This window comes from Microchirus variegatus, assembly GCF_963457635.1.
Source record: "Microchirus variegatus genome assembly, chromosome: 15".
In the NCBI taxonomy this organism is placed as follows: domain Eukaryota; kingdom Metazoa; phylum Chordata; class Actinopteri; order Pleuronectiformes; family Soleidae; genus Microchirus; species Microchirus variegatus.
In genome coordinates, this window is record NC_139816.1 from 2,143,373 (window position 1) to 2,167,297 (window position 23,925).

The following is a 23,925-nucleotide window of genomic DNA, read 5'->3' on the forward strand; positions in this document are numbered from 1 at the left end:
GTCGTGGCGTGAGAAAACAGAATGGCGAAACGCTCTTTCTAACGCCCACAGTTAATTTTCCAGTCAGCCACATGATATGAGCTGTTAGTGCGACCAAACTTATTTTTATTAGGGTGTCAAATTATCGCCTTGATCGCGATTAATTAATTACAGTTTTTTAATCGCGTTAATCTCTTCTTTACCAGGGTCAGCGTCAGACGCAGCGACAAAAACGTCATAAAACCATGTGTAACTTTAACAAACACAGACATGCTGCATACCCACAGAAAGGTCAGAAACTCAGCTAAAAGCTCATATAAACCATTCTCATGTTCACCAAACACAGTTAAAACACCGACGGATCAAACCAGCAGGAGCGGGAAAAAAAAAACCGTTACGGCGCACACATTGAAAAGCGTCACCGGAGCGTCAGCATGATTATGTAAACAGAGGAGAATTCACAGATTTTTATCACTCTACGAACAAGATTCACGGATCCAGCTCCAAAATAAGAGCAAAACAACAACAGACTTTCAAGAAATACAAGCAGAAATGTTGTCTTACCTTTGCTGTTTATCAAAACAAGTTATTTCCACTGGAACAAAACTGCTTCTCATGAAGAACTACACTTCCCAGCATGCTTTGGGGACAAATCCCAGTCTGATTGATCATTTACTTTGTATTTTTCAACAGTATTATTTTGTTACTGAAAAGAGAGAAATCTTTGGTTATTTATTTATTTATTAATGTTCAAATCTGTTCACAGTGTTCCAAAAGATTTGTTATTAAATGTTACATTAAGTTGCTATATAAGTATATGCTATATATCGTGGGTCAAAAATCGTGATACAAATCGAATCGTGAGTTTGTGTATCGTTGCAGCCCTAATGTTTAGCAATATGTTACGGAGAAGTTACCTTTATTTGACTTTATTATATTTGGTTCCATTTAGTTCCATTTCTTCTGTATGACATGTTACATCTGGCCCTTTGAGGGTAACCGTTATGCTGACGTGACCCTCAGAGAACATGAGTTTGACAGCCCTGATCTAAAGGGTCAGACGTGAAGTCCGTAAGTGCGGCAGTGGGCGGAGTTTGACGAGCAGGAAGGAGCTCGTGTGTCATACGTGGGCCACAAACCAATTAGCTAAGAACGTTACATCGGCCTCACGTTGACGAACGCACGAGCAGATAATTGCGTCGGAGGTGGACTCGACCTCCACTGAATGAATTATTCACGGAGAGTAGTTTTTTTTCTTCTACTTCCTGCTCTGACCCGGTTCAGCTGAGCCGACGCTGAACTGTGAGGTGGACAGAGACTGTGGAGGGAGAGCGTCGTCAAAGACAACGTCCGACTGCGGATTAAAAACAGTTGAAAAAGACTTCACCTCCAACATTTGGCAAAGGGAGCGTCTATCTGAAAACTATCCGCTGACTTTGACTCGTCCTCCTCTGGCACCGGCTCCTCGTCCTCCATGCTGCTCGCTGACACGCGACCAAAATCTGTCTCACATGAAAGATGGCCGCCGGGCTAAAGCAGATCCATCTATAGTTAGTGAGCACACTGATTCTGAGGGCTTGGATCCATTTGATTATTATGATTATTATTATTAGTAACTCATTAAAGTCACTGAAAACATTTACACCAGGGGTCTCAAACTGGGCCACATGCGACCACCAAATCAATTGCATGTGGCCCCTCACTTAATATCAACTTACAATGAGTTTAGAGCTGAATCGACAAATTAATTGTCATTGCTTAAAGCTTTTTCAGCTTCTTAAATGTGAATATTTTCTTTGTTTCTTTGCTCCACATGAACAAATAAATCTTCAAAGGTCACATAGAGTGGTCCTGTTGCACATATATGTTAGTTATGGAGGTCTACTTACATACATTAACTTGTTTTTATGCTCAAAAACCTCCTAGTTGCTGTAAACGAGCCGATAGAAATCCTCTCTTTTCTGACGCTGTTCCTGAGCCGCGATATTTCAGACTCAACTCTCTCAACCCGGAAGTGACATATTCAGCACACTCGCTCTCAGAAGCACAGCTCCCCCCTCTGGAACGGTGGATGCACTGCTCCTCATTATCAAAACATTGTTTTAACAGTGTTTAAAAATAGCTTCTTCACGACTCCCCGCCGCAGTCCCTTTGACGACCTTTGACCCGGAGTCAGACCCAGAGTCAGAAGACACTGTCGCTCGTGAAACACCTCCACAACGGACGTTATTCTTCTTCTGCGGTTCAATGTACGCAACCGGATGTGCCCGGACTAGTGCCCGGAGCAGGAGGATCTGCTGTTCAGGAGAACCGCTGTTTACGTAACCGGACCGGGTTTTTTCAGAGATCTCGCTGAGCCCGAGATTACAATAAAACACAGCGTTCTCAGCAGTGGCTGAACTGTTTGTTTAGAACCTTCAGGGCTTCATAAACAAGGTAATGACGCAGATAAACACTAAAAAAACAGCCTTAATTGGAACTTCTGGTCTAGTTCCGCTTTAACATATTAATTTTGCATCATAAATAGTATTATTAAGTATAGGTGTCATATCATGATGCAATATTGTGAACAGTTGTTTTTTTTCCCCCTCTTGACCACAACAGATGCGCATTGGCCCCCAGGTCATTTGAGTTTGAGAGCCCTGCCTTATGATAAACATGTACCCTTGAATGGAGATTTGAACACACGTGGCTTCGTTCACGAGGTGTCCTCACCGTGACAGCTGGTGCACTCGCAGCTGTGTATGACGGGCAGCACCACGGGCTCGCTCTCTCCGTTGTCACACTGCAGGCTCAGGAAATGCACCGGCGTGTCAGGGTCCAGGCGGTAACTGCAGCACTCGCACACCGACTGCAGGTACGGCTCCTGCGCACAGAGACGGGGGAGGAGGAGGAGGAGGAGGAGGAGGAGGGGGATGAGGTTACTGTCGAAGACGAAAGACAAGCAGGCGTATAAGGTGGAGGAAGCCATTTAGGAGATGAGGAAACTTGAGAGGAGGAGGTTATGAGACGATATCAGGACAAGATGAGCCAAGAGAATAAACGAGAAGAACTACATGTACAATTAAACATAAATATTCATGAGCAGCACATCTGCAAACGTCTTGTTTCAAAGTAAAAGCATTTCACTTCCCTGAATCCATTCATGACGCACAGCTTCATACGCTCTTAGAAATAAGGGTTCCAAAAGTGTCCTTCTAACAAGGACTGCAGGATCCGCTTTCCCGAAGAAAGGGTTTTTCAAGGGTTCTTTGGTAACACTAATGGTTCCAGTAAGAACCATTTTGATCCAGAGAACCCTTTAAAACCCATTTCCTGAATAAAGGCTTTTAAAAGGGTTCTTGGTGAAACCCTACAAAAGGGTTCCAGGTGGTTCCTTTACAAAAAGGTTCTACCTGAAGCCAAAAAGGGTTCTCCTATGACAGGGGTTCTCAAAGTTCTGATACCTGAGGCCAATTTAGGAACCCAACATTGGACTGAGGGCCGCAAAATAAAATAAAAAAAAAATAAAATAAAATAATTCCCATTTGTAATAATTTTAATGACCAGATTGCAGTTCTACAGTTTAGCGTTAAGTAATATAAGCGTTAATATAATGTAATTTAAGCGTTAATATAATAACGCTTTATAATTTACTGGGTAATTACCCAGTATTTTGGCCATTGTTCTTACCTTCTAATTACAGGTTAATACCAAGTAACACATTTCTGTTACCATATATTTACTGGGGAAATAGCTAGTAATTGGGGGCTGTAGCTACCTGCTTATTACCAGCTTATAACACAATAATACACTAAAATTCACCATATAGAAACCAGGTAAATACCCAGTATTTTTGTTTACACTTATTGGTCTGTATCCAGTAATGTCCAATAAACATTTAACAAGCTTAGTAGCTCCTGGATTAAAACTATCAACTGTAATTCATTGCGGGGCCGCCAGAAATGTTTCTGCGGGCCGCCGTTGGCCCCCGGGCCGCACTTTGAGAACCAATGTCCTATGAGGACAAGCCGAAGAACCTTATATGGTTCTACTTAGCACTTTTATTTCATGTGTACACACGAGTCCTGGAGGATTCACAACACTCTAAAGTACATTTAATGATGATTTTCTAAAGGTGTGAATGTGACTGATCAGCTGGGTCAGCTCTCTCTCACTTTCTTTAACAGCGTCATCACTTTCACTAGCCTGATGCTAACTTAGCCAGGGTTGTGCTTGGTGTGGGGGTCAGTGGTTTACTGTTGATTTAAGCGATGAGCGTAAATCCATCTGTGGTTTTTTGCAGAATAGAAAGCAGCGAGAGTGAGAGAGAGAGAGAGAGAGAGAGAGATCGAGGCTGCACTCGTGTGTTCAATTAGAGCAGGAAAACACTCAGTGAGGACAGAGACTGTGGAGAGTGCATGGTCACACAGAATGATAGATAACAGCAGGGGAAGATGGTGAGAGGGAGGACAAAAACACCTTCAAAAGCAAAAACATCTGTGGAGAAAAGCAGTTATGTGTGTGTGTGTTCTTGTACTTGCGGCATACTGAGGACCAGTGAGGGTTTTTAACCAACAAAGTGAGGTCAGTTTTACGGAGTGAGGACATTTTGGCCGGTCCTCACTTTGTTTTCATTGAAATCACTTCCTTAGGTTGCTATAACATGCTATACTCAATTTGTCAACAAAAAAAAAATCAAATTTTGGACGACATAGTATAGTATGACGTTTTTGTCAAATTTTGGGAAAAAAATTTTTGTCAAATTTTGGACCAAAAATTTGGGGTAAATTTTTTTTTTCAAATTTTAGACGACATAGTATAATATGACGTTTTTGTCAAATTTTGGGTCAATTTTTTTTGTCAAATTTTGGACCAAATTTTGTTTTTCAAAGTTTTTTTCAACTTTTGGACAACATAGTATAGTATGACGTTTTTGTCAAATTTTAGACCTAAAATTTGGGGTAATTTTTTTTTTTTTTTCAAATTTTGGACGACACTATAGTATGACGTTTTTGTCAAATTTCGGGTAAATTTTTTCTTTCACATTTTGGACCAAATTTTGGACCAAATTTTGTTTTTCAAAGTTTTTTTCAACTTTTGGACAACATAGTATATTATGTAGTTTTTGTCAAATTTTGGACGAAAAAATAAATAAAATAAATAAATAATCGAAAAAGTTTTCCAGCCCTTTTTGCTCTGGGGCTCCACCTGCAGACATTTTATGGTACTGTAACCAATAGTTCTTTGTAGATGTCATTCATGAAGTAAATATTTGTAATTGTGTTGATTTATAAAGTGGAAATTCTGGTCCTCAGTGTTCAGCAAGTACAAGAATGTGTGTGTGTGTGTGTGTGTGTGTGTGAGACTCCTGCTTCTTCTTCTTCTCGTTCTGCTGATGAATGACAGGGAAACTTCTCTGTGGTTGCCATCCCTGGTTGCCACAGTAACAGGAGGTAATGACACATTTGGGCAAACGCTGATGTTTATTTTTACTATAATAATCTCAGCGTGATTGACTCTATTTTTACGGCGGAGACGTATACGGACGCCAAAGAAGAACAAAGTCGCCATGGTAATGAGGCAGACGAGGTGATGAGAAGAAGCAGAATCACGTCTGCACGTGATCCCCCCTCACCAGCCCTAACGTCTATATTTAGATGGCGGGTGACTCCACTCCTGAATTATGAATCGTTGTTTGTGAGCAGAGAAAACTGAGGGATTCTGATCGTCCTGCGAGTTCACCATGGTTTGTGTCGATCACGGAATTGAACTTCGTCAATCAATAGCCCCGATCGCCTTCGTCACATTCCTGTTCGGTTTTTTATTATTCTCCGATTTCTTACATGACTCGTTCAGCCTCGTACTTCCTGTTTTATTTTGAAACTCGTGTCTTGTTGCTCTTCCTCAGCTTCCCTTCACCCTTCACGAGCGAGAGGTCGTAAACGCAGTTTGAACTGAAACCGTCTTCAAAGGTCCAGTGTGTAAATATAGAGATTATGGGATTATGAGATATAGGGTATGTATATGTATGTTTGTGTGTATATACAGTATATATATATATATACGTATATACATACATATGTATAAATGTATGTATAAAAATGTCTCTATAAATATACATATATATACACATATACATATATATATACACATATGTATACATATCTGTAGACATATCTGTATGTGTATTTATACACGTATATAAATATACATGTATATATATACATATATAAATATACAGACATATGTATACATACAGACATATATATATATACACACATATACACTCTGACTCTGTCTCTATAAATATACATATATATACACATATACACATATGTATACATACAGACATATTTATATATACACATATACATATATATATATATATACACACATATACACTCTGACTCTGTCTCTATAAATATACATATATATACACATATACATATATATATATATATACACACATATGTACGTGTATATATACACGTACATAAATATACATGTATATATATACATATATAAATATACAGACATATGTATACATACAGACATATATATATATATATATATACACACACACATATATATATATATATAAAACAGAGAATATTTTTAAATAAATGCACTTTTTTGCACCATATAATGGTGACTAACAGCTGCTGCTTTTCATTTTCGTCCACTTTGCTGCGTGTATTGATCTTCACTGGTCAAACAGCTGCCACTCAAGTTGATGTCAATATTACATGTAATAATATTCCCCGTGTGTGTGTCTGTGTGTGTGTGTGTGTGTGTGTGTGTGTGTGATCTGCACCTCCAGGATGACATCAGTCCTGGACAGACACCGTCCCCTGCAGAAGCTGACCTCCACGTTGTCCAGGTGACAGCTCCCTTTGGTGATGTTCTTGACCTGCGTGTAGCGCCGACATTCAGGCAGAGGCTCTCCTGAAGGAACCCCAGAGGGGAGGAGGAGGAGGAGGAGGAGGAGGAGGAGGAGGAGGAGGAGGAGGGGGAGGAAAGAGAAGAAAGAGGAGTATGAAATGAGTTTGAAGGCCAAAGCCACGGGAGAACACAGAGGGCACAGTGGAGATGAATACCAAAAAAACCAGAAGCAATCCCCCCCCCCCCCCCCCCCCCCTCTTAATTTGCATGAAAAAAGGATAAAAGAGGAGCCGGAGTTGCTTCCACAGTGACAGTGTCATGGCTCCTTGCGTCATGTGACATTTCCTCCACAGGGAGAGAGAGAGAGAGATTAAAGCCACAATGTAGGTTAAGTAATGTCATCGCACACTAATTGGGCACCGTGGCAACTGGTTTTTAGACGACTGTAGAAGGAACATCCACATCCAGAGAAGGAAGCACAAAGAAACACAGTATTCTTCTTCTTATACAAATAGATACAATATTCATATATGTGTACAGTTTACTTTTCCTGATACATTTGAATGCAAACAAGTTCATTAAGTGTTTTGTAAAAAAGCTTATTTTCATGCCCCAAATATACATTTAATACATGACATAGAAATAGAGCTGAAACAATTACTCTATTAATCAATGATCAAAACAGTTGACGATTAATTTAGTTATTAGTTTTCAGCTTTTTTCATGATTAAAGGTCACATAGAGTGGTCCTGTTGCACATATATGTTAGTTATGGAGGTCTACTTACATACACTACCTTGTTTTTATGCTCAAAAACCTCCTAGTTGCTGTAAACGAGCCGATAGAAATCCTCTTTTCTGACGCTGTTTCCCAGCCGCGATATTTCAGACTCAACTCTCGCACCCAGAAGACAGAGTGTCTTGTGATTGGCCAGTACCCGGAAGTGACATAATCAGCACACGCGCTCTCAGAAGCACAGCTCCCCCCTCTGGAACGGTGGATGCACTGCTCCTCCTTATCAAAACATTGTTTTAACAGTGTTTAAAAATAGCTTCTTCACGACTCCCCGCCTCAGTCCCTTTGACGACCTTTGACCCGGAGTCAGACCCAGAGTCAGAAGACACTGTCGCTCGTGAAACACCTCCACAACGGACGTTATTCTTCTTCTGCGGTTCAATGTACGCAACCGGATGTGCCCGGACTAGTGCCCGGAGCAGGAGGATCTGCTGTTCAGGAGAACCGATGTTTACGTAACCGGACCGGGTTTTTTCAGAGATCTCGCTGAGCCCGAGATTACAATAAAACACAGCGTTCTCAGCAGTGGCTGAACTGTTTGTTTAGAACCTTCAGGGCTTCATAAACAAGGTAATGACGCAGATACACACTAAAAAAACAGCCTTAATTGGAACTTCCTGTCTAGGTCCGCTTTAAGACAAGATTTCTGATTGTTTCAGCTTCTTAAATGTGTACATTTCCAGGTTTTTTCCACATTATTTAAAAAACATTTTCTGACATTTTAGGTTGGGTCACACCCTGGACAGTTCGCCAGTCCATCGCAGGACCAGATACATAGACAAACCATTCACTCACACTCTCACAGCTACGGTCAATTTAGAGTGACCAATTCACCTAATCCCCAAATCTGCATGTTTTTGGACTGTGGGAGGAAGCCGGAGAACCCGGAGAAAACCCACACACACACAGGGAGAACATGCAAACTCCTTGCAGAAATGCCCTTGTAGTTTCTTACATTCTGTTTATTAACACTGACCTGGAAACTGTTTTCTACAGACCGGACAGCAGCTGCCTGGTTCCTCCACCTTAACTTCACCCTGAGAGACAGAGAGAGGGATTTGTCCTTTTAATATTCTTTACAAAATGAGATCAGACACAGCAGAAACACAAGAGATCAGCAAAAGTAATCATGAATAACGTCAACATACTTCAAAATGACCGGGTTTATTAGTGGCACGTAAGTCACTACTGTAGATGTCATGGTACAGTGGAAACAGGTGAGGAGTCAAAAGTAGTTCAAATAAATACGCTGTAGAATAATGACACACACACACACACACAGCTGTCGCACCGCCCTATATATAGATTATTTAACCATGGTATAATGAGTCAGGGTCGCCGGTTTGAATCCCCGGGTTTCTCCAGTTTCCTCCCACAGTTCAAAAAAAACGTGACTCTGAAGTGAGCGTCGGTGTGAATGTGATGAGCGAATGTTTGTCCTGGTGACCTCTGCAGGGTGTGACCTCTGACCTTTGACCTATGACCTACGCTGGGATTGACACAGACAGTCAGACAGTGCATCAGATTCATAGATTAGATTAGATTAGTAGGGTGTTGATGGTTTTTAATCTGGAAACACTTCCACCTGCCTGAGACACCGTGGTCCATGAGAGCCAGGACAGAGGACAGAGGAAAGAGGACAGAGGACAGAGGACAGAGGACAGAGGACAGAGGACAGAGGACAGAGGAGAGAGGACAGAGGACAGAGGACAGAGGACAGAGGACAGAGGACAGAGGACAGAGGAAAGAGGACAGAGGAGAGAGGGCAGAGGAAAGAGGACAGAGGACAGAGGGCAGAGGAAAGAGGACAGAGGAGAGAGGATAGAGGACAGTGGAGAGAGGACAGAGGACAGAGGAGAGAGGATAGAGGACAGTGGAGAGAGGACAGAGGAGAGAGGAAAGAGGACAGAGGAGAGAGGGCAGAGGAGAGAGGAGAGAGGGCAGAGGAAAGAGGACAGAGGGCAGAGGAAAGTGGACAGAGGACAGAGGAGAGAGGAAAGAGGACAGTGGAGAGAGGACAGAGGACAGAGGAGAGAGGAGAGAGGACAGAGGAGAGAGGAGAGAGGAGAGAGGACAGAGGAGAGAGGAGAGAGGACAGAGGACAGAGGACAGAGGGCAGAGGAGAGAGGGCAGAGGACAGAGGAAAGAGGAGAGAGGACAGAGGGCAGAGGACAGAGGACAGAGGACAGAGGACAGAGGACAGAGGAAAGAGGAAAGAGGACAGAGGGCAGAGGGCAGAGGACAGAGGGCAGAGGAGAGAGGGCAGAGGAAAGAGGAGAGAGGGCAGAGGACAGAGGAGAGAGGACAGAGGAGAGAGGGCAGAGGACAGAGGACAGAGGGCAGAGGACAGAGGGCAGAGGAGAGAGGGCAGAGGAAAGAGGAGAGAGGGCAGAGGACAGAGGAGAGAGGACAGAGGAGAGAGGACAGAGGAGAGAGGAAAGAGGAGAGAGGAGAGAGGACAGAGGGCAGAGGAGAGAGGAAAGAGGAGAGAGGACAGAGGACAGAGGGCAGAGGAGAGAGGAAAGAGGAGAGAGGACAGAGGACAGAGGAGAGAGGGCTGAGGGCAGAGGAGAGAGGACAGAGGAGTTAAAGTCTTTTCCTTTAGACTGTGTAAACACACGCTGAGGCTGCAGCACAAGGAGAGACCAGTCAAACACATGAGGAACGAGAACAGAAATAAAAAAAGTGAGACAGTGGAGAACAAAAATAGCGAGAGAAAGACCAGGGACGATGATGCAAGGACACACAGGACGAGCACAGATGGAGAGAAGCTGCTGCTGAAGAGGAGGAGGAGCAGGATGTCCCGTGGTGTCCCTGTCTGAGAATAGCTATGGTTAGCATATACACACACACACACACACACAGTCTGACAGCTTCAGTCTTCAGTCAGCGCCATGACAACACCAGCCCACAAATGTCCCCTTCATTCTCTAAAACACACACACACACACACACACACACACACACACACACACACACACACACACACACACACACACACACACACACACACACACACACACACACACACACACACACACACACCTCTGTGTACCCTGGGGAGTCGTCCGCCCACTCTGCTCTGCTGCCAGTCTACCCTCAGGGAAGGAGGAGCCCACTCACTTTAGAGGCTGTCAGGTCACGAATAAGTAGCTCTGTGTGTGTGTGTGCGTGCGTATGTGTGTGTGTGTGTGTGTGTGTGTGTGCACAGACCCCATGAAATTACAATTTCGCAATAAAGTCGAGCACTGTGGAAAAATATTAAGGATACCCAGGGTTCCCACACCTTGGTTGACGACAAATTCAAGGACTTCTCAAGGACTTTAAAAGGACCAGTTCCCTCAAATTCAAGGAGCAAAAGGCAAAGAGCGGAATCAGACGTCATCAGCTGAGAGAGACAGTGGACAGTGTCCACCACATAGCAGGTGACTTCACGCTTCACGCTACGTTCTTACACAAAATTCAACCCAGTAATTAGTGTGTGTGCACTTTAAACCTGCAGTGTGTAACTTTTACAAAACGCTCACGATCAGACCTGACCTGAGGGAGCGTTTGTGTGTAAACTGCTCAACTTTTGAGAAGTGAATGAGTTTATGTGTATGTTTCAAATCTAACACACAGAGACACACACACGCACAAACACACACAGAGACAGACAAACAGAGAGACAAACACACAAATACACACAGAGACAAACACACACACACACACACACACACACACACACACACAGACAAACACAGAGACAAACACACACAGAGACACACAGCCAAATACACAAAGAGACACACACACAGACAGACAAACACACAGATAGACACACACACGCACAAACACACACAGAGACAGATACACACAGAGACACACACACAGAGACACACACAAATACACACAGATAGACACACACACAGACAAACACACACACAGAGAGACAAACACACACAGAGAGACACAGACACACACACAAATACACACAGAGACACACACACACAGACAAACACACACAGACACACAGCCAAATAAACACACAGCCAAATACACAAAGAGACACACACACAGACAGACAAACAGAGAGACAAACACACAAATACACACAGAGACACACACACAGACAAACACACACAGAGAGACACAGACACAGACACAGGCACACACACAGACAAACACACACACAGACACAAACACACACAGAGAGACACAGACACACACAGGCACACACACAGACAAACACACACAGACACAAACACACACAGAGAGACTAACACACACAGAGAGACACAGACACAGACACACACAGACAAACACACACACAGACACAAACACACACAGAGAGACAAACACACACAGAGAGACACAGACACACACACACACACACAGACCATTGGTGATAAACAGGACAATGGAGAGTCAGCAGAGTCATAAAGACCACCAGAGTCATGAATGACCTTTGACCCTGAGCACAGCTCAGTGATGTCACAGCATAAAGAGCTGCGTAAACCACAGGTGAAACACTTGACTGTGGACTGTGCGGAGCTCACTGTGCAGTTAACCTCTCCTTAGAGTTCTGGATGTCAGCAGAATGTATTTTTACACTTTAGTGCTGTGCTGTGTGTTAAAGATATAAATTCAGCTTATAGCGTCAAGAATGAGTCACCAGACTTCTCTCCGGTGTGACTTTGTCACTTCATTATCACGGAGGAGGAAGAAGAACGCTGCTTTTTATACATGCAGTGGTGAGGTGACCTGAAACTGGTGACTCTGACCATGCTGGGACCCTTTGTTTGTTTTTGTTTATTTTCAACCGATCCTTGTTCAGGGCGATGCCGACTATTATGATGGTAAATTTCAAGTCATTCCGAGAAAGTCAGCTCACTGTCAAAGTGCATGAGGGCAAATGGATCATTTCCTGAATTTTAAAAATTCATTAAAATTATTCCTTAAGAGGTTTGCAAATATTTTCAACAGATCCTTGTTCAGGGCGATGCCGACTATTAGGTGGGGTACACCATGGACAGTTCGCCAGTCCATCGCAGGGACATTCACTCACACTCTCACACCTACGGTCAATTTAGAGTGACCAATTCACCTGATCCCCACATTGCATGTTTTGGGACTGTGGGAGGAAGCCGGAGAACCCGGAGGAAACCCACACACACACGGGGAGAACATGCTAACTCCTTGCAGAAAGGCCCTTGTTCCGAAGTTGTTCCAAACAGGGCTCGAACCCAGGAACCCGGGTCTTCTTGCTGCAAAGGCAAGAGTGCTAACCACTACACCAACCGTGGGCCCGGGCAAATGGATATTTTCCTGAATTTAAAAATTCATTAAAATTATTCCTTAAGAGGTTTGGAAATATTTTCAACAGATCCTTGTTCAGAGCGATGCCGACTATTATGATGGTAAATTTCAAGTCATTCCGAGATACTTTTTGTTTTTAAGAAGAAAGTCAGCTCACTGTCAAAGTTCATCAGGGCAAATGGATCATTTCATGATTTTCAAAAATTCATTAAAATTATTCCTTAAGAGGTTTGCAAATATTTTCAACAGATCCTTGTTCAGAGTGATGCCGACTATTATGATGGTAAATTTCAAGTCATTCCGAGATACTTTTTGTTTTTTTGAAGAAACTCAGCTCACTGTCAAAGTGCATCAGGGCAAATGGATCATTTCCTGAATTTCAAAAATTCATGAAAAATATTTCTTCAAGAGCTTTGCAAATATTTTCAACAGATCCTTGTTCAGGGCGATGTCGACTATTATGATGGTAAATTTCAAGTCATTCCGAGATACTTTTTGTTTTAGAGAAGAAAGTCAGCTCACTGTTGAAGTGCATCAGGGCAAATGGATCATTTCCTGATTTTTAAAAAATCATTAAAATTATTCATTAAGAGGTTTGCAAATATTTTCAACAGATCCTTGTTCAGAGCGACAAGGACTATTATGATGGTAAATTTCAAGTCATTCCGAGATACTTTTTGTTTTTGAGAAGAAAGTCAGCTCACTGTCAAAGTGCATCAGGGCAAATGGATCATTTCCTGATTTTCAAAAATTAATTAAAATTATTCCTTAAGAGGTTTGCAAATATTTTCAACAGATTCTTGTTCAGAGCGATGCCGACTATTATGATGGTAAATTTCAAGTCATTCCGAGATACTTTTTGTTTTTTTGAAGAAACTCAGCTCACTGTCAAAGTGCATCAGGGCAAATGGATCATTTCCTGAATTTCAAAAATTCATGAAAAATATTTCTTAAGAGCTTTGCAAATATTTTCAACAGATCCTTGTTCAGAGCGACAAGGACTATTATGATGGTAAATTTCAAGTCACTCCGAGATACTTTTTGTTTTTGAGAAGAAAGTTAGCTCACTGTCAAAGTGCATGAGGGCAAATGGATCATTTCCTGATTTTCAAAAATTCATTTAAATTATTCCTTAAGAGATTTGCAAATATTTTCAACAGATCCTTGTTCAGAGTGATGCCGACTATTATGATGGTAAATTTCAAGTCATTCCGAGATACTTTTTGTTTTTGAGAAGAAAGTCAGCTCACTGTCAAAGTGCATCAGGGCAAATGGATCATTTCATGATTTTCAAAAATTCATTAAAATTATTCCTTAAGAGGTTTGCAAATATTTTCAACAGATCCTTGTTCAGAGTGATGCCGACTATTATGATGGTAAATTTCAAGTCATTCCGAGATACTTTTTGTTTTTTTGAAGAAACTCAGCTCACTGTCAAAGTGCATCAGGGCAAATGGATCATTTCCTGAATTTCAAAAATTCATGAAAAATATTTCTTCAAGAGCTTTGCAAATATTTTCAACAGATCCTTGTTCAGGGCGATGTCGACTATTATGATGGTAAATTTCAAGTCATTCCGAGATACTTTTTGTTTTAGAGAAGAAAGTCAGCTCACTGTTGAAGTGCATCAGGGCAAATGGATCATTTCCTGATTTTTAAAAAATCATTAAAATTATTCATTAAGAGGTTTGCAAATATTTTCAACAGATCCTTGTTCAGAGCGACAAGGACTATTATGATGGTAAATTTCAAGTCATTCCGAGATACTTTTTGTTTTTGAGAAGAAAGTCAGCTCACTGTCAAAGTGCATCAGGGCAAATGGATCATTTCCTGATTTTCAAAAATTCATTAAAATTATTCCTTAAGAGGTTTGCAAATATTTTCAACAGATCCTTGTTCAGAGCGATGCCGACTATTATGATGGTAAATTTCAAGTCATTCCGAGATACTTTTTGTTTTTTTGAAGAAACTCAGCTCACTGTCAAAGTGCATCAGAGCAAATGGATCATTTCCTGAATTTCAAAAATTCATGAAAAATATTTCTTAAGAGCTTTGCAAATATTTTCAACAGATCCTTGTTCAGGGCGATGTCGACTATTATGATGGTAAATTTCAAGTCATTCCGAGATACTTTTTGTTTTAGAGAAGAAAGTCAGCTCACTGTTGAAGTGCATCAGGGCAAATGGATCATTTCCTGATTTTTAAAAAATCATTAAAATTATTCATTAAGAGGTTTGCAAATATTTTCAACAGATCCTTGTTCAGAGCGACAAGGACTATTATGATGGTAAATTTCAAGTCATTCCGAGATACTTTTTGTTTTTGAGAAGAAAGTCAGCTCACTGTCAAAGTGCATCAGGGCAAATGGATCATTTCCTGATTTTCAAAAATTCATTAAAATTATTCCTTAAGAGGTTTGCAAATATTTTCAACAGATCCTTGTTCAGAGCGATGCCGACTATTATGATGGTAAATTTCAAGTCATTCCGAGATACTTTTTGTTTTTTTGAAGAAACTCAGCTCACTGTCAAAGTGCATCAGGGCAAATGGATCATTTCCTGAATTTCAAAAATTCATGAAAAATATTTCTTAAGAGCTTTGCAAATATTTTCAACAGATCCTTGTTCAGGGCGATGCCGACTATTATGATGGTAAATTTCAAGTCATTCCGAGATACTTTTTGTTTTAGAGAAGAAAGTCAGCTCACTGTTGAAGTGCATCAGGGCAAATGGATCATTTCCTGATTTTTAAAAAATCATTAAAATTATTCATTAAGAGGTTTGCAAATATTTTCAACAGATCCTTGTTCAGAGCGACAAGGACTATTATGATGGTAAATTTCAAGTCATTCCGAGATACTTTTTGTTTTTGAGAAGAAAGTCAGCTCACTGTCAAAGTGCATCAGGGCAAATGGATCATTTCCTGATTTTCAAAAATTAATTAAAATTATTCCTTAAGAGGTTTGCAAATATTTTCAACAGATTCTTGTTCAGAGCGATGCCGACTATTATGATGGTAAATTTCAAGTCATTCCGAGATACTTTTTGTTTTTTTGAAGAAACTCAGCTCACTGTCAAAGTGCATCAGGGCAAATGGATCATTTCCTGAATTTCAAAAATTCATGAAAAATATTTCTTAAGAGCTTTGCAAATATTTTCAACAGATCCTTGTTCAGAGCGACAAGGACTATTATGATGGTAAATTTCAAGTCATTCCGAGATACTTTTTGTTTTTGAGAAGAAAGTTAGCTCACTGTCAAAGTGCATGAGGGCAAATGGATCATTTCCTGATTTTCAAAAATTCATTTAAATTATTCCTTAAGAGATTTGCAAATATTTTCAACAGATCCTTGTTCAGAGTGATGCCGACTATTATGATGGTAAATTTCAAGTCATTCCGAGATACTTTTTGTTTTTGAGAAGAAAGTCAGCTCACTGTCAAAGTGCATCAGGGCAAATGGATCATTTCCTGATATTCAAAAAAAAGTCATTAAAATTATTCCTTAAGAGGTTTGCAAATATTTTCAACAGATCCTTGTTCAGAGCGATGCCGACGATTATGATGGTAAATTTCAAGTCATTCCGAGATACTTTTGTTTTTGAGAAGAAAGTCAGCTCACTGTTGAAGTGCATCAGGGCAAATGGATCATTTCCTGATTTTCAAAAATTCATTTAAATTATTCCTTAAGAGATTTGCAAATATTTTCAACAGATCCTTGTTCAGAGTGATGCCGACTATTATGATGGTAAATTTCAAGTCATTCCGAGATACTTTTTGTTTTTGAGAAGAAAGTTAGCTCACTGTCAAAGTGCATGAGGGCAAATGGATCATTTCCTGATTTTCAAAAATTCATTTAAATTATTCCTTAAGAGATTTGCAAATATTTTCAACAGATCCTTGTTCAGAGTGATGCCGACTATTATGATGGTAAATTTCAAGTCATTCCGAGATACTTTTTGTTTTTGAGAAGAAAGTCAGCTCACTGTCAAAGTGCATCAGGGCAAATGGATCATTTCCTGATATTCAAAAAAAAGTCATTAAAATTATTCCTTAAGAGGTTTGCAAATATTTTCAACAGATCCTTGTTCAGAGCGATGCCGACGATTATGATGGTAAATTTCAAGTCATTCCGAGATACTTTTGTTTTTGAGAAGAAAGTCAGCTCACTGTTGAAGTGCATCAGGGCAAATGGATCATTTCCTGATTTTCAAAAATTCATTTAAATTATTCCTTAAGAGATTTGCAAATATTTTCAACAGATCCTTGTTCAGAGTGATGCCGACTATTATGATGGTAAATTTCAAGTCATTCCGAGATACTTTTTGTTTTTGAGAAGAAAGTCAGCTCACTGTCAAAGTGCATCAGGGCAAATGGATCATTTCCTGATATTCAAAAAAAAGTCATTAAAATTATTCCTTAAGAGGTTTGCAAATATTTTCAACAGATCCTTGTTCAGAGTGATGCCGACTATTATGATGGTAAATTTCAAGTCATTCCGAGATACTTTTTGTTTTAGAGAAGAAAGTCAGCTCACTGTTGAAGTGCATCAGGGCAAATGGATCATTTCCTGATTTTTTAAAAATCATTAAAATTATTCATTAAGAGATTTGCAAATATTTTCAACAGATCCTTGTTCAGAGCGACAAGGACTATTATGATGGTAAATTTCAAGTCATTCCGAGATACTTTTTGTTTTTGAGATTAAACTCAGCTCACTGTCAAAGTGCATCAGGGCAAATGAATCATTTCCTGAATTTCAAAAATTCATTAAAAATATTCCTTAAGAGGTTTGGAAATATTTTCAACAGATCCTTGTTCAGAGCGACAAGGACTATTATGATGGTAAATTTCAAGTCATTCCGAGATACTTTTTGTTTTTGAGAAGAAAGTCAGCTCACTGTTGAAGTGCATCAGGGCAAATGGATCATTTCATGATTTTCAGAAATTCATTAAAATTATTCCTTAAGAGGTTTGCAAATATTTTCAACAGATCCTTGTTCAGAGCGACAAGGACTATTATGATGGTAAATTTCAAGTCATTCCGAGATACTTTTTGTTTTTTTGAAGAAAGTCAGCTCACTGTCAAAGTGCATCAGGGCAAATGGATCATTTCCTGATATTCAAAAATTCATTAAAATTATTCCTTAAGAGGTTTGCAAATATTTTCAACAGATCCTTGTTCAGAGCGATGCCGACGATTATGATGGTAAATTTCAAGTCATTCCGAGATACTTTTGTTTTTGAGAAGAAAGTCAGCTCACTGTTGAAGTGCATCAGGGCAAATGGATCATTTCCTGATTTTCAAAAATTCATTAAAATTATTCCTTAAGAGATTTGCAAATATTTTCAACAGATCCTTGTTCAGGGCGATGTCGACTATTATGATGGTAAATTTCAAGTCATTCCGAGATACTTTTTGTTTTAGAGAAGAAAGTCAGCTCACTGTTGAAGTGCATCAGGGCAAATGGATCATTTCCTGATTTTTAAAAAATCATTAAAATTATTCATTAAGAGGTTTGCAAATATTTTCAACAGATCCTTGTTCAGAGCGACAAGGACTATTATGATGGTAAATTTCAAGTCATTCCGAGATACTTTTTGTTTTTGAGAAGAAAGTCAGCTCACTGTCAAAGTGCATCAGGGCAAATGGATCATTTCATGATTTTTAAAAAATCATTAAAATTATTCCTTAAGAGGTTTTCAAATATTTTCAACAGATCCTTGTTCAGAGCGATGCCGACGATTATGATGGTAAATTTCAAGTCATTCCGAGATACTTTTGTTTTAGAGAAGAAAGTCAGCTCACTGTTGAAGTGCATCAGGGCAAATGGATAATTTCCTGATTTTTAAAAATTCATTAAAATTATTCCTTAAGAGATTTGCAAATATTTTCAACAGATCCTTGTTCAGAGTGATGCTGACTATTATGATGGTAAATTTCAAGTCATTCCGAGATACTTTTTGTTTTTGAGAAGAAAGTCAGCTCACTGTCAAAGTGCATCAGGGCAAATGGATCATTTCATGATTTTTTAAAAATCATTAAAATTATTCCTTAAGAGATTTGCAAATATTTTCAACAGATCCTTGTTCAGAGCGACAAGGACTATTATGATGGTAAATTTCAAGTCATTCCGAGATACTTTTTGTTTTTGAGAAGAAACTCAGCTCACTGTCAAAGTGCATAAGGGCAAATGGATCATTTCATGATTTTCAAAAATTCATTAAAATTATTCCTTAAGAGGTTTGCAAATATTTTCAACAGATCCTTGTTCAGAGCGACAAGGACTATTATGATGGTAAATTTCAAGTCATTCCGAGATACTTTTTGTTTCTGAGAAAAAAGTCAGCTCACTGTCAAAGTTTATCAGGGCAAATGGATCATTTCCTGATTTTCAAAAATTCAGGAAAATTATTCCTTAAGAGGTTTTCAAATATTTTCAACCGATCCTTGTTCAGAGCGATGCCGACATTGCACTAACCGTCCATATGTGTGTGACACGCAAGCATTGAATGAATGAATCCAAACTCTAACCATCACACAGTATAGTTCACTTTGACTAAATGCTGCTGCTGCCACTTTTTAAGTGAATATTTCTAAACCTCAGAGAGAGGAGGATCCTCTTCCTTCTCAGTAAACCTCTGCAGACACGGAGTGAAAAAGCTTGACTGAGCCTGATGTCAGGAGGTTCTGCAGAACTTTCTGAGAGTGGATGAAGAGCACGGAGACAGAACTCAGAGTGTTTCTGCACTTAAGAGGAGGAGGAGGAGGAGGAAGAAGCAGCTTGTGGGAGGAGGATTGGACAGTCAGGTATTGATCTACTTCAGCCACAGACTTGCAGTGAACATCCCACACATTCTTCAGGGACTTAAGGATTCTTCTTTTTTTTCCTCTCTCTCTCTCCATTTCACAGAGTAATTGAGATGTTGTATACGCCGCGAAGCTGCTGAATGGACCTGAATGTGCTTTCTGCCATGTACTATCAAATGTTTTATAAGTATACATAACAAACGGCTGATTCTAAGGCTGTGAAACACTGAGACAAACATGCATGGTGTTGTATATTCAATTTCTGCCAGTACATTTGCCCGTATGAGCGTAGAGAATTCTCATACACGCTCATTCATTTCAGATCAATAAATACAAGAGATTAATGCGTGACATCCTGTTTACCGTTTACCAGTTAGCGCCGTTAGCTCCGTTAGCTCCGTTATCGCGCCTACAGTGGAACTGGAGCGCTCTGTTCATTAAAGGAAAAGAGCAGCGCTTACAAATAACCAGCGTACCTGTGTACTGCGTATGTGTGCCTCTGTTTTTAAAGTTTAGCGTTAACTTTAGAGACTCATTTTAACAATCGGGGAGTCGCGGAAACATGACCGTCACACGCGTCTTTTTCCAGTCAGTCGTCACGGAAACGCGCCTGTGCGTTAACGCTGACGCCGCTAACCGCCGTTATCGAGTTAATGTGCCCAGCACTAAAAAAATACTGTTGTTAATTTAAACTGTTTAAGCACAGGCTGTGAAAACATGGATGGAAACGCGTAAAAAAGACTTTTCAGGAGTTTAGACAAGTTGCCTTTCTCTAAAGCAGGGCTCTCACACTCAAATGACCTGGGGGCACGTATTCTTAATAATACTAATTATGATGCAAAATTAATGTATTGATATCAAACAGACATTTATTCTAAATACCATAAATAATAGTGTGGACAACTGTAATTAAAATTCGTACCAGGAGCTGTTTCGGACACTGCCATCCGTGACTCGGGCCCTAACAAGTGTATTTATGTATGTAATTGAATGTTGTATATGGTACTAATGGGATAATTATGACCAAATGTCTTATTATTACTGTTATAAAAAACATTGCTAGCAAACATATATTATATTCTATCACCTCGCTGGCAGCTGTGCCTCAGCGACACACTGTGTTTAAAAGTGAAGTAAGTAGTTTATAGTGCCATCTAGAGGAGAGGCTGAAATCTACAACAACGAACTGCTCCTCTGCTCAGCCCCTCCCTTCCCTGAGCGCTACGGTATCCTCAGCCGGTCAAATGTCGTCCTCGTGGTCTTTCTCCGTGGTGCGGGCGTACGCTCAGGTACTGGTGTTCCTTTATCCGCTGTAAAACACGCGTGCTCCTCCGTTCTAAACGCGCAAAAAGATCCGCTCTCAGCCTCGTCTCGGCGCTCGATTTGTTCTCTAGGGTTTGTCCTTACAGGCTCCCGTAGAAACATGGCGTCGTGGCAATGCAACGGCGGCCGCAACCGTGTTGTTATACATGACTTTTTGAAACACTACGAAAATGAAACAAAAAACTATTATACAGCGACTAGACAATGCAGGAGCACATAATATGTATAAAAAAGTGGATTTTGGGGTCATATAAACCCATAAATACTACCCAGTGTCCCTTTAAAAGACGGTGAGGTTGTGGGTTATGTTTTCTTTATAACATGATATTAAGTGGGGGGGCCGCATGTAATCGATTGGGGGGGCCACCGGTTTGAGACCCCTGCTTTAAACCTCTGAAGATCCCGTGACCTGGATGACAAAGACACCGTGGCGGTCTCACCTCGTCACAGTGGAGTGGAGGACACCTCAGCAGACACTGCTTCTCCCCGTTCACACAGCGGCAGGACGTGCAGTCCTCCTCCCACTCTGATCCGGCCTGAATCACAAGAAACACAATATTTAAAGTCACCAACACTCTTGTGATCACGCCTCGACATCGACATCCCATCGCACTTTAGTACATGAACATCCACAAACTGGATTCATTTCGGTGATTACAACAAGACACAGACAGATGAAATCCTTCATGTTGTGTGTATGTGTGTGTGTGTGTGTGTGTGTGTGTGTGTGTGTGTGTTAGCTGTGGGAATCATTACCATTTAGTGGGATAAACCCAATGCGGTTGATTAGAAAATCATAGAGACGGTTTGTGTGCACGGAAAGAAAAGAAAAGTATAAGCAGGTCAGTGAGTGATTTCTTCTTCTTTTTTTCATCTCCAAGTGAAGGAGAAGAAAGAAAGAAAGAAAGAAAGAAAGAAACAGAGGATGGATCTGACCTCCTGTCAGCATATGATTCATTCTTATAACCCCATAATATCCCCAGATTCATAAATAATTCCTGGCAGGCTTGCCCATTTGTGGTCCGAGCGCCGGCCTTTTCCACGGCACCTTCTCCATAATGGATGAGGCCGAGGGATGGAGAGGCACGGCGGTGTAATGTGGCCCACAGGGCAAGTCACTCATCTTCTAATGAGCCGTTCTTCATGGGTAAATAAAAGAGAACGGAGGGAAGTAAAACTGTGTGTGTGTGTGTGTGTATAAATGTATGAACCTCTCGCTGGACGCCGCGGTCATGGCAGGGGCAGAGCGCTGGGATCACGCAAACACCCTCCAGGTTCCGATAAAGCCCCTCCTGACAGAAGCAGCCCTCGGCAGAGTGAGTGCAGTTGACAGGGAGGGCGGAGTAAATGTCCCCGCAGCTCCGCTCACACGGCAGGACGTCCACCGACTGGATCATCGTCCTCCTCCTCCTCCTCCACTGCTCCCCGTCAGGACACACTGCGGGGGGGGGGGGGGACAGGAGAGCCAGGAGTTAAAGGAGTTGGTGGGGAAAAAAAAACCCTAAAAAACTACAATAAATTCCATAAAATGCAAATGATTTTGAGGCATTATTTTTGTTTGCAGTGTCAGATTTAAATAAATAAAATAAAATAAAAACTTGTAATTTTTTTTTCTAATGATGTATTTATATTTTTTCCACTTTAAATCCATCTTTTAAAGCTACGTCAGCCTGAATTACAGTTATCATATATTAACATTTTTGACGTTTTAACCCTTTAAAGGCTGTTTTTTAATTGAAATAAAATTATTTATTATTATCATTATTAGGCCCTGTGATGGGTCAATGATAGGCAGAAACGTTGATTTCGATGCATTGTTATTTTATTTTGCAGTGTCAGAGTTCTTAAAAAAACTTACTAATTTGTCGCTTGAGGCAGAAAATGTGACCTTCCCAAAATCTGCTGTAAAAACATTATGTATTAATCACGTTTTTCCACTTTAAATCCATCTTTTAAAGCTACTTCAGCCTGAAATACACATATGAAATATTAATATTTTAAAAGTTTAAACCCTTTAAAGGCCAGTAAGTTTACACAACTCCACTGTTTTTTAATTGACAAAAACACAAAAAACTACAATCATTTCCACAAAATACATTTCAAGGAGAATTTTATTATTTTTTGATAATCTTTAGATAATTTTATGCCCTGTGATGGGTGTCAGATAAAAAAATAAAAAAATAAAACATACTAATTTGTCCCTAGAGGCAGAAAATGTCACCTTCCCAACAACTGTTGTAAAAACATTATGTATTAATGTTTTTTTCCACTTTAAATTAGTCCATCTTTTAAAGCTACTTCAGCCTGAAATACACATATCAAATATTAATAATATTTTTGAAGTTTTAGCCCTTTAAAGGCCAGTATGTTTACACAACTCCACTGTTTCTGGGAAGGTGGCGTTTTCTGCCACTAGGGACAAATAAGTAAGTTTCTGCGTAGCTTAGCCATTTTAAGCTAAGTCTAGCAGGAAGTCTAAAGGGTTAAATATCTCCTTTCTGATCACTCACCACAGTCAGGGGCCGTGCACGTTTTGGTGCGGTGGTCAGGGCCCTCACAGGGGGCCCCTCCGTATCGGCTGGACTCCAGGACCGTTCTGGTGGAGCTCTGTTGTCCAGAACCACAGCTGCTGGAGCACGGACTCCACGGCGACCAGCTGGACCACACACAGTCCACTGCAGGAGGAATATTAACACTCAACGACAACATACATTTAGATTAAGTCAGAAATGATCCTGTAATGAGGCAAATTCCACCAAAAAGATTACTAAAGATGGTTTTTAAAGGAATTCAATGAAGTCAGTTTGTCATCATGAGTTAAAACATGACACTCTCCCGTCTATTATGTAATAATAGGT

General features: G+C 40.4%; 1 protein-coding gene across 1 annotated transcript in view; it reads right to left on the reverse strand.

The window, feature by feature from the left end:
• sspo (SCO-spondin) overlaps positions 1 to 23,925 on the reverse strand; it is a gene marked incomplete at both ends in the record, with an annotated part of 97,787 nt that overhangs the window by 5,787 nt on the left and 68,075 nt on the right. The window contains 6 exons of the mRNA XM_083901454.1: positions 2,695 to 2,845; positions 6,776 to 6,906; positions 8,615 to 8,675; positions 21,508 to 21,603; positions 22,279 to 22,505; positions 23,578 to 23,742. Of these exons, the coding sequence (XP_083757580.1) occupies positions 2,695 to 2,845; positions 6,776 to 6,906; positions 8,615 to 8,675; positions 21,508 to 21,603; positions 22,279 to 22,505; positions 23,578 to 23,742 (831 nt within the window). The remainder of the gene's footprint in view (positions 1 to 2,694; positions 2,846 to 6,775; positions 6,907 to 8,614; positions 8,676 to 21,507; positions 21,604 to 22,278; positions 22,506 to 23,577; positions 23,743 to 23,925) is intronic.